Raw genomic sequence first — 11,686 nt, 5'->3', positions numbered from 1 at the left:
TTATTCAAGAACTGTTGCACATTTTCCAATTGCTGTGAAAGAGGTAAATTGCAAGATATACAGTAGCTTCACGAGCTCAAACTATCTATTTAGTTTTTCTAATTGTTTCATCCTAATGTTCATAGTTCAAATGGAGGAATGGATGGTTCTATTCGTTCACCCAGAAGGCTCTTGCTGAAGTGAAACCAGACCCATGTACATTACATACAGCATCGCTCAAGGAACTGAAAATTGTCAACTGGTATTGTCATGTGGTTTTCCGAGTCTACTTCAACTGCCTTGAACTATGGCTGAGAAGAGTAGTTGATTGATATCCTCTGCATTAGAGTCTTGCTTCACATCACCTGTGGCCATCAACATGCAGAGTTACTCAAATTTGTAATAGAGCACTCAAGAAGCAATATAAAAATTAGCACAACTCCTATTTTTTTTTGTAAGAAATAGAATGTGGGTAATATGTATAAGTCTTTGACAAATACGGATTTTAATACAATTAATAATGATGTTCACGTAGAAATACAGAAATGATGATAGAAGTCCTCCAAATTGTGTAGAATTGAGTCATATTGGTCTTTAAGGTATTTGAACACATGTATTTGTGAGCAGCCGGGTTGACCATACGTCCTCACCTCCAAGATAAAACAATTCACCAACCACTTAATGTGCACTTCCAATAAGTGATTACAATAGGGAAATACGAAGGTAATACTCAATATTTGTACCATTAAAGAAAGTAGAAAACATTGCATGTCAAGGCAAAACAGGGACTGTAAAGTATCCAAAACACTAAGTAACAATACTTGCAGGGAGTAAATTACACCACAGTAAGGTTTCCAAAAATGTAACAGAGTAATATCGTTTCCACTTCTATCTTTATAGAAGTGGAGGTGTCGTACACGTACATGGGTGTCTATATACGTGGACGTGCATGTGTGTATGTTTTACACATGCAGGCACATGTTCTTATACCAATAGGTGTGCATGAACAATTGTACAGGTACGTATGTTCCGTATATGGGTCTTTTTATGTATTGTAGTAACACATGTTCTTTTAAAGAAGTGACCATTCGAATGGTGTAGCTAAAATCTCATAACTCGTTCATGTAAAAAGATACAACTCTTGATACACACCATACCCGTACCCTGACCCTGACCCTGACTTCAACCTCGGCCTCGACGCACGCGATTCAGAAGCACTCCAAGAGAACCCCATACACACATAAAAAGGGATAGTTTCTCTCCAAAGGGATTGCACCCTTAGAAAACAATCCTACCTATATGTTCATTCATTTCTTCCAAAACCAATGTGGGACTAAACTTCAAAGAGTTACTCTAATTTCTTTGCAAATTATCCTTAATTGTGTACCAACCCATTTCAAAAACCAAAAAAGGGGGGAAAGGTTTTAGATTTCTTGAAACTTTAAAAGTTATCCTGAAGTAATTTTATATATAACAATATAAAATCCAACAATTCTCCCACAAGTTTCAAAATGTCAATAAAACAAACATAAAACTGAGTATATTAAACATAGTAGGATACGTCGTTACAGGTGTCTTCAAGACTTGAATCTACACTACGTCTAATGAATTACCTTACAGATCTTGAACTTTTCTTCTTCGTCGTAGCTGACTAGCTCACCATCCATATCCTACCAGTCGGCGTTCGACATTTCTCTTTTCATGACAAAATTTAGACATTATTTTTAAGCCATGTCCCCTATCTTGGTCTCATAGATGTTTAGAGAATTCATCTTTAAAATTCTCATCGGTAGGCAGCCACACCTCCTACATCCACTTAGGTTAGCGCATAGTATGCACCATAGTTAACACAACCAACATTTCATGAAATTCCGCTTAACTAAAAGTCTATAATTCATCATCTTTTCTTTGTGGTGGTACTACTTTCCCATAACCTAGGATGAGCACTTAATTAGTGTACTAGATAAGTCATTTAATGACCTCGTTTGTACCCCTTGAACCTAATTCAAGAATTTACCTCTTCACATGGGTTGGGTGTCCACCATATGACCTATAACATAGGCCTTAAGCTCATTCCTTTAGATGAATCATGAATAACATTTGGAGGCATTGGTTTTGTGAACATAACTAATAAGTTGTTTTCTGATTTCACAAAATCTATAGCTATTATCTCTTCATTTATATATTTCTTTACATAGACAAATATGTCTCATTTTTCCATTGTATACTCTGCTGTTAACTTTAGCTATTGCTGTCTAGCTATCACAATTTTGTGATATTGAAGGCACCGGTATAGGCCATAATGGAAGATCTACTATTAACTTGTAAGCCATTTAGCTTTAGTTCCAGCTTTTTCTAAAGCGATGAATTCCACCTCCAAGGTAGATCTTGTACCATATGACTGTTTTACCGATTTCCATGAAACCGCTACACCTCTTAATGTAAACACGTATCTACTAATTGCTAAGTATTTATTTATGTCTAATAGGATTCAACTTTAGTGAAGTCCACAGTTTATTGTACCCTTTAAATATCTCATTAATGTCAAGGGCATGCCAATGCTTTTTGCTTGGATTGTAAGTTTGTTGATTCAACTTTCCAACTACTAATACGATATCAGGCCTAGTACAATTCATCAAATATGAAACAGAGCCTTTTAACTTACAGGTTCACTCAAATACTTTTGTAAATAGCACCCCATCTCTAAAGGTGTCTTGATAATAGGTGAGTCAAAATAACTATACTTTTTAAGCATGTTCTCCACATAATGTGCCTGATACAAAATTATCTTTCTTTTCTGATGATCTTGATTCCGAAAATCACATCAACCTCACCCATATCTTTTGTATCAAAGCTGGGCATCAGTAAATTTTAAGTTTGATTTACTATGTCCAAACTTGTACCCATTATCAGCATATCATTCACATAAAGTAAGATAAAAACACATTTACCTTGACATTTCACCATCATTCACAACAAATCCACTTGATATTAGCAAAATATCAAGTTTTGCATACCATTGCTTTGGCGCTTGCTTCAGTCCATATAGAGACTTTACAAGTTTACATCTTTATTTTCTTTTCCAGGTATTATATAACCATCTAATTGCTTAATATATGTTTCTTTTTCCAAGTCTCCATTTAAGAATGTTGTTTTCACATACATTTGGTGGATCACCAAATTATAAATAGAAGCCACAACAATCATAACCCTCGTAGTAGTGACTCTAGCTACTGGAGCAAAATTGTCAAAATAATCAATGTTTTTCTTTTGTCTAAAGCTCTTAACTACAAGTCTAGCCTTAAAATTATCCTGTGATCCATCCGGTTTTAATTTCTTTCGAAATACCCACTTACGCATAACATTTTAGATCTTAGAGGCAAGCAAACAAATTCCCAAATATAATTGGACAAAATGGAATCTATTTCACTTTTTATAGTTTCCTTTCAGAATACAACATCTTGAGATGTTGATGCCTCTTTATATGTAAAAGGATCATTATCTACAAAATAAACAAGACAATCATCTTCTGAATAAGTAGACTTCTTTTGTCTCTTTCTCCTCCTTACTTGATTTGCTCCATTTTCACCGAGTGTAGAATAAGATTCTTTTGACATATTTTTCTCCTAAGCTTAAATCACCATTATGTTCCATATTTTCTAATAAGTTTGACTTAAAAGGAAAAATATTTTCAAAAAATTCGATATCCCTAGATTCCACTATATTGTTTTTTTCACATACTTCATCTATGTTCCCATGCAGGCCTTTTTTACTTCAAGAACCGGATCCTCACTTTGTTGTGGCTTTGGTTCTATCAAAGTAAATGCCACCCAATTTGAGACAAAGCAAAAAGTATCATCTGTTTCCACCGTTTGAAATTCTGACCATTAAATTGGTCAATCTTATCAAACTCAAAAACAATCTTTATTCTCTCCATAACAAGCTGAAGTGTTTCAACTATATGTTATCGTTGGTGGGAGCAAAAAAATCAGTAGGCATAATAGGATCAACATTGGTAGGAAAAGTTGGTGCGCCATCATTGCATCATTTGCTTTGGTTCTGTCTAGTACTATTAATTAAGTGTTCATATTGGGTAGATGGGAAAGTAGTACCACCACAATGAAAAGATGATTAGTTATAAACTCTTAATTAAACAAAATCTCATGATATGTGGGTGTGTTACTATGGTGCACACTATGTGCTAACCTAAGTGGATTTAGGAGGTGTGACCGCCTACCGATGAGAATTTTAAAATTGAATTCTCTAAACATCCATGAGATCAAGATAGGGGACAAGGCCTAGAAAAATGTCCAAATTCTGTCATGAAAAGGAAAATTCAAACGTCGATCGGTAGGATATAGATGGTGTGCTAGCCAGCTATAACGAAGAAGAAAGGTTCAAGAAGTCTGACTTCACCTGTACTCTATAGGCGTAGTTCATCAGACCTAGTGTAGGTTCAAGTCCTAAAGACACCTGCAACGATGTGTCCCACATATTTAGGGCCCATTTGATAATGTTTCTGCCGTTTCTGTTTCAAGAAATAGAAGAAAAGGAAAAGGTGTTTGATAATTGATTTGAGCAAAACTCTTGTTCAACGTTTTGGCGTTTCTCTGTTCCAACATGCACACCATTCTCTCTCTCTGGGCACACCTCCCTTCCTTTCTCGAAACCCTAAGCAGCTAAGCTAACAAGCTCAGCATACTGGTTTGGAAACATCTCTTGAGAACCCTAAATACTAATTGATAGAGATAGGATCTACAGGCATTTTATGCATTTGTCATCCAGTGAAGCAGCTTTAGCTAGTGGGGGTTTAAATGGTGAGCTCCGACCCAACAAGACGATCAAGGCCGAGACCATGGCCGCGGCACTTGAGGCCACTGCAATGCCGCCGTCGTCGTGGGCCAAGAGGAATGGATTCAAAGCGAGGTTCTCTGGTGAGACAAATACGAGTGATTCTGGTCAGATTATTCTAGTTCAAAAACCTAAGGAGGGCAAGGAGGCTATAAGTGGATCTTGAATCCAGTCGAGCTCGGGCGCCTCCAGCTGCGAATGGTGAGCATGAGTGAAAAAATGCCAGTGTCAACTAATAGAGATCAATCGGTTAAGAAGATGAGGGAGACGGAGGGAATTGCAAGGAGCGTCGCAGCGCCCAATACCAACAACCAGGCTCGGTCTGAACCTCTGCCTCTACCTCCAAAACCCAGCAGAGAAGAAGAGGTCGTTGGTGTCTCGCCTCAATCCATTGACGACAAAGGGTTTGAGGGACATCTCTCATACGACGAAGGTTGTGGGATTTCACATTTTTGGGCCCCAAAGTTGTTCCCAGAAACGGCGAAACAAGTCATACTTGTTTCGTCATGTCCGTTTCTAGGAACAGAAATCACCATAAATTTTGATTTCTATTTATGAAAACAGGAGTAACAGAAAGAGTTTGTCAAACGCATTTTGTTCCGTTTCTGTCGTTTCTCGACACAGAAACGGTAGAAACACGTTTCTTGAAACGTTATCAAACGGGCCCTTAATATACTTAGTATTATGTTTGTTTTATCAATATTTTGAAACTTGTCGGAGAAATGTTAGATTTTATTTTATTATATATTATTTTAAAATTTCAAGAAGTCAAACTTTTTCCCCCTTTTTGGTTTTTGAAATAAGCGAGTACACAAGTAAAGAATAACTTGCAAAAAAGCTAAATTAACTCTTTGAAGTTTAGTTCCACATTGGTTTTGAAGGAAAAGAATGAAGGACATATAAGTATGATTGTTTCCTAAGGGTGCAAGTCCTTTGGAGAAAAATTCTCCCTTCTTATGTGTGGTTGGGGGTCTCCTAGGGTGTTTTTCAATCACGCACGCCAAGCCGAGCCGAGCCGAGCCGAACCGAGCCGAGTTGGGCCGAGGCCGAGGTCAGGATCGAGGGATGTGTATGGGTTTGTATCAAGAGTCGTATCTTTTTATACAAATGAGTTTTGGAGTTTTGACTTCAACATTTGAATTTGAATTTTGAATTTCAAATTCAAATGGTCATACCTTTAAGAAACACGTGTCACTACAATATATGAAAAGACTCATACATGTACCGTATGTACCTATACAATTGTTCTTGCATACCTATTGGTATAAGAACATATGCATATATGTATACAACATACAAACATATACATATATGTATACAGACACTCATGTACATATACAGAAACCTCCACTTCTATAAAGATAGAAGTGAAAACGAGATTACTCTCTGTTACGTTTTTTGAAACCGTACTGTGGTGTAATTTGCTCTTTGCAACCAAAGTTACTTAGTGTTCTGGATACTTAACAATCCTTGTTTTGCCTTAACATATAATGTTTTTTACTTTTTTTATATGTTACAAATATTGAGTATTACCTTCGTATTTCCCTATTGTAATCACTTATGGAAGTGCACCTTAAGTGGATGGTGAATTGTTTTATCTTAAGAGGGGAGGACGTACGGTCAACCCAGTCGCATACAAATACAGGGCGTTCAAATACCTTAAGGAGAGTATACCAATATGAATCAACTCCAAATCGTACTTGTTCTTCATTATTCAATAATATAAAATCCGTATTTGTCAAAGTCTTATACCAATTGCCCACATTCTCTTTCTTACATATTTTGTTCTCTTCAAATTAGTTGCTTTCTATAGTTTTTTTTAAGTATCACATGTGATAAGGTTCAATATCTGGCTCCTTTCGAAATACTGCTAATTTCACCATCAGGACAGTTTTCAACCACATCCAGTTTCAAGATCGATAGAAGACATTCATCACTAGACTATACAAGTTTATCTGAGAAAGCAGAATAATGAAATATATGATAGGTCCCAACTATTTAACAGTACCAATCCATTCAATTACTTGATTAATTCATTGATGAGGGTCCTTCAAATGTGCGAAGTTTACAACTAGAACATCTATAGATTATATTAGTTTACCAAAAACAGATCTACATACAGTGTTAAACGGCAGGAAACAGAGATCTGAACCTATAATCCCTATTTAATCGTGTGAACAGCATGAAAGTTGCGTTCCTTAGCAATGTCTGTTCACAGAAAATGTGAGGATCCACATCAATTGTGGACCAACTAGGCATTCATTCCCAGGGTCAACAAATCAGCTGAATCCTCAACAGCTAAAAGCTTATGATAAGAAGTTTCACAATGGGTTGCAGGAAAATAAAAGAATAGATTGGAGAATCCAGTGAATACTTTTACCTGCTTTTGACCTGAGCTGGGAAGTCCACTCATCAATGATCTGAAGACAATGAACAATATAGGAAAAGGCTCAGTGAAAAGTTACCTCTTCATCAAAAGAACAATGAACAACAGATCACAGTATTAGCATAAACTGATCAATGACAATCCAGGACCTTCTGGTGGACATTAAAATGCCACCATTATAAGATGTAATATTATAATAGACTAAGAATGTCAAACTCCTGAACATGTATCTGCTTTATAGATAGAACTTAAGAGCATTGGATAATGTACCAAGGTACTGTAAAGGATAATACCGGCAAACTCTTCTGTCTCGGTATTTGTTATTATTCTTTATTATGGTACCTTGCTTCGAATTCAATGTTGGTTGCTTGCTGGCAAATGGTGCAAATTCTCTTCACACCATTTGGAAAATTGCAACCCATTAAATTTTCTTTATATCAATTATGACAAATCCATCATTATGAAATGTAAGGGTGTCTTGTTAATTCAGAAAACAAGAAAGCTGGAGGTAAAAACAATTGTCAGGAAGAAGCACTTCATAATTCACATAAGGTTTTGTCGCTCTGATAATTCACAAAAATAGTTGAATCAGCAGTAATATACAAATTTCATCTATTCCTCAAGAGAAGCAATTCAGCAGTATCTACTTTGGAGAGCAAAATATTTTTCTTCTTTTTCTTTTTCCTTGTTTACTTCCTAAAGAGGCTTCTCATTTGTATTGCAGGAATCAAGCACATTTATTTGTGGGCACAATAACAAAACACTCTCTTATGACCAAGCGTACAACAAGATGAAGGAAAATTGATGTTTAGTATAGTCTAAAATCTAGAGCAAATAAATATTTGACTATAAGAAATCATAATCAATAAATAGACTCAAATGGTAGCAAAATATTAGGAAAAATAAGGATCAGAATCTGCTATTATAATGAAGCAAATCAACCTGATTGAAGTTAGAGAAAGCTGTATCATCAGAATCGCTCGTGATGGGAATGCCAGAGGAAGCTTGCATCCGTTGTAGTAAACTCCTGTTCCCAACTAGAACTGTCTTAGCCTTGTCAATCAAATCCTGCAACCAAACAACACCTTTCTATATTTCTTTAAATTAAATAAAAATGTTGATTTACTGGAACCAAACAGTTACCTTCTTCCCAATGTTTTCTGCTCTGACCAATAACATCCATGGGAAAAACAGGCCTAAAAAATAACCCTATTTGGTCACTGATAAGTAGGATTTATTTCTATGAGATAAATAAAAGAGGAAGATTTAGTGCAAAACAGCATATTGTTGTGCACGGAAAATGCTCATGGAAAGGCCTAATAGAAATCAAATGAAGCCCAAACTCCATATTTTTAAGATTGGAAGAAAATTGGTCACTAAAGGTGCTCCTAAACTCAGAAATTTCACATGGAAAGGCTGCATTGGAGCTCTTAATGTTAGAGAAAGACTGTTTGAGAAGAGGATAGTGGCTATAACCCTTCGTGTGCTGTGTGCGAAGATTTTCAGGAAACAGTAATGAATGCAATCTTTCAATCCCCCAATCAAGAAACACTGCATATTGAACAAATAAGATACTACAAGCTGTTTTTGAGAGTGGTTTGAATAAATGACTTCTTTTCAGTATACAGATTGGACAAAAGGATGCAGTTGGCATCTTATTGCATCTTTGTTTGTTGGAATCTATGAAGGTGAGAAATAGCTATGTGCATTGCAGAATCACGCCTGATATTTTTATAATAAAATATATCATGCATGCTTCCTCTCCTGAATTTGTTCAGGCTATTAAAGAAAAAAGTACTAACTCAAGGATGGTTAAAGAAGCTGAAATTGGAAGAACCGTAGAGTAAGTTCATTTACCAACAATGCCTCCAGCTATAGAGTCATCAAAGTAAGAGGGAGATCAGAGTTCTTTTCTTTTCTTTTTTTTTTTAATGCAAATTTGAGAACTTAATGGCGGACAAGGCTTTCACACGCTTACTGATTCACGGGCAGGGTATGTTGTTAAGTAAAAGCATAGCTCTTTGGCATGTAATGGATTTTATTGGACTCCAACAACTAGTTAAAATTTTGAATTCTCAAGGAGAAGACCCCTGACTCGAGGTCTGCTACAATTTTATCAGATATTCCCGAACTGATGTGAGACTTTGGTCAGATTGGTCAGATTTCCTCCGTCTGTAGCAGGGGATCATATCTAAAAGATGCACATATATCCTGAGTGACCCATAGTTAGCAAAAACCAGAACGGACAAACAAAAAAAATGGAAATGGACGGTACAGGTTTTAACAGTGAAAATTTCCAAACAATACGGTTAAAATGGCGATTTTGCTAACAGTGACTTCCTGACAGTGGGTGCTATTTCTTTCTCTCTTTAAAATTTTGCCTGATTTTAAGCCAAATAGATTACTTTTTTTTTTTTTTTTTTTTTAATCAGTTACCTGCTTCGCAATAAGAAGCTCACGGCAGTGCTCTTTCAAGGACGAGAGATCTTCCTGTATCTTCTTTATCCGATAAACAAGCTTCATCGGATTCGCCTGCAACATTAACGTGAAGACAAGTAAAACATCTGAGATCATAAAATTAAAGAAGAAATGAAGAAAAGCACAGCATTTACTCTGGAAATCACATGAAAGGGAATACGAGTCCCTAGCAGAGGAGAAAAAAAAAAATTAGATCTAGAAGAGAGGGAATGAAGGTAAAACGTTTTCAGGGTAGATTTGCTGGAACTCCTTCTCGAGCCGGTGATGAACAACGCTTAGGTCATGGTTGGCTTTGGCAAACAAGTTTGCCAAATCTTCCACCGCTTCATGATGACGATGAAGATGCGGATTCTGGTGCCCCATGTCTCTGCAGTGCTCTGAAATCTCGCTCCTCTCTTCTTCGTTTTGAAAAAATAGAGAAGCGGGAAGCTGCGGTTGATGCTTTCTAAATTTATCTTCTCGTGAGAATTTAAAGGATTTCCTCTGTGGTCCACCCAAACCATCAATGGACGGTTGAGATGGATTAGCTCGTTGGGCACACGTGGCTGTGTTTGTTTGGATAGAAAAGAAAAGAAAAGAAAAAATAAATGAACATTTATTTTTTAGGGATCAATGGATAAAACCAGAGCAAATCCTTCGTCATTCAATTTCAGAATATGAATGACAGATAAGCTGTTTTTGAGCAGATGAGGATCTTTAATCTTTGCATGGAAGATCAAAGACCAAATTCAAAACCAGAAAGAAAAAATGAATATAGAAGATAGAGTATTATATGATGATGATCTCAGTACCTGAATAAGAAGAGCACCTTTTTCTGAATCTTCTGTTTCAGCTCGAAATCTGCAATCCATAATTTAAATTAGAGGGAGACAGAAAAGAAACAAAATCCAAAAATTAGCTTTAACTCGATGAAAACCCTTCTTTTTCTAGAATTTTCGGAGGATTTTGTGGAAGTTAGATTTTAATCAGAAATCAAGGGGTGGAAAGGAAGAAATCCAACTCTCTCACTCTCTCTCTCTCTCTACACTTGCTCTATGAGTTTTTATTCTTCTCCGGCGTTGGTGAGCTGTCTTGAAGCGGAAAATGAGAATCGATGGCAGAAGCAACAACGAAGTGATCTTGGTTCAGACTTTTCTTCTTTTGCTTCAAATCATTGTAAAACCTAGACGGAGACCTCCCCATCGGCGACCAATAAACCCCACCAGCACGGTACATGTCAATGTCGCCTCTAATCTCAATCTCTTCTCTTCGACTCCGACCACCGTGTATACTTGGGGAAAAATAAGCCTAGAAGGAGGCGTGGCCGCTACATCCATACACAAAAATGCAAGAATGACCGCCCCACTGATTGAAAAATGGAAATCCCAGCATTATTGATGCTTTTATATGTGTCTCTATTGGTCCCTACAGTGATGTAAGGATCACGCTGTCTTTTAGGAACCTCTCCCTAATCAATATATGTTCTATGGGACAAAGATTTCTCTCACCTAGTGGCTCCTATGCCACAAACTCATGGGCATGAAATGACCATTGTGTCTCCCCTGTGATGCACGCCCCTTGTGCTGCTCCCAGATAGAAAACACTTACCCATGTTTTATTTTTTTTTTCAATGACCTGATTGATCCATAATTAGTATACCAGCAATCCTTCGTAAATGGTGATCAACCTCATTCGAAACGACATTGGCCGTTTAAAAGCATTTTTCTATGATTTCCTAGTGGAACCCATATTTCTAAGAACTGATTTTCGACATATCACCGGAAGTTTTGAGCCCATCATACTCACACCCTCGTTTCTGACCCTATTCTTGTTCACTTTCAAAATAGGAGATATCTTGTTCCATCCACCTTTCCTCTATAACTCTTCGTAAGGGTGGTGTTTTAGAAGAATAATAAATAAGTGGATGAGGGGAAGTCCATGTTTGTAAAGGAATAAGACGAGTGAGTTACATAAGGGAAAAATACATTCTTCCTCTATTTTACATGTATGGTG

At 36.7% G+C, this 11,686-nt stretch overlaps 1 protein-coding gene across 3 annotated transcripts; it reads right to left on the bottom strand.

Annotated features, from left to right (window-relative positions):
• On the bottom strand, positions 1-11,084 carry LOC122071678. 3 transcript variants are annotated; one of them, XM_042636064.1, is made up of 7 exons: positions 10,695-11,084; positions 10,486-10,534; positions 9,917-10,239; positions 9,653-9,748; positions 8,159-8,305; positions 7,211-7,250; positions 1-344 (listed from the first exon to the last, which is right to left on the bottom strand). In XM_042636064.1, the coding sequence occupies exons 3-7, from the start codon at positions 10,055-10,057 to the stop codon at positions 271-273; spliced, it is 498 nt and encodes a 165-aa protein (XP_042491998.1). In that variant the 5' UTR covers positions 10,058-10,239; positions 10,486-10,534; positions 10,695-11,084; the 3' UTR covers positions 1-270. The 3 variants fall into 3 exon arrangements, with proteins under 3 accessions (XP_042491998.1, XP_042491997.1, XP_042491999.1); XM_042636063.1 differs by having other exon boundaries at positions 10,703-11,084; XM_042636065.1 differs by having other exon boundaries at positions 8,159-8,284; positions 10,703-11,078.
• Between the last annotated feature and the right edge of the window lie 602 nt (positions 11,085-11,686).

This window comes from Macadamia integrifolia, unplaced genomic scaffold (assembly GCF_013358625.1).
Source record: "Macadamia integrifolia cultivar HAES 741 unplaced genomic scaffold, SCU_Mint_v3 scaffold_56A, whole genome shotgun sequence".
NCBI classification, from domain to species: domain Eukaryota; kingdom Viridiplantae; phylum Streptophyta; class Magnoliopsida; order Proteales; family Proteaceae; genus Macadamia; species Macadamia integrifolia.
Note: the sequence above shows the minus strand (reverse complement) of the source record. Positions and strands in the feature narration are given on the sequence as shown.

What these genes read in the sequence shown, in the direction of transcription:
- LOC122071678 (XM_042636064.1), bottom strand. Translation starts at nt 10,057, where the DNA reads ATGGGGCACCAGAATCCGCATCTTCATCGTCATCATGAAGCGGTGGAA. An exon ending in AGCTTCTTATTGCGAAGCAG is followed by an intron (nt 8,306 to 9,652) that starts GTAACTGATTAA and finishes AAAGAAATATAG; the next exon opens with AAAGGTGTTGTTTGGTTGCA. An exon ending in CCAGCTCAGGTCAAAAGCAG is followed by an intron (nt 345 to 7,210) that starts GTAAAAGTATTC and finishes TGATGGCCACAG; the next exon opens with GTGATGTGAAGCAAGACTCT.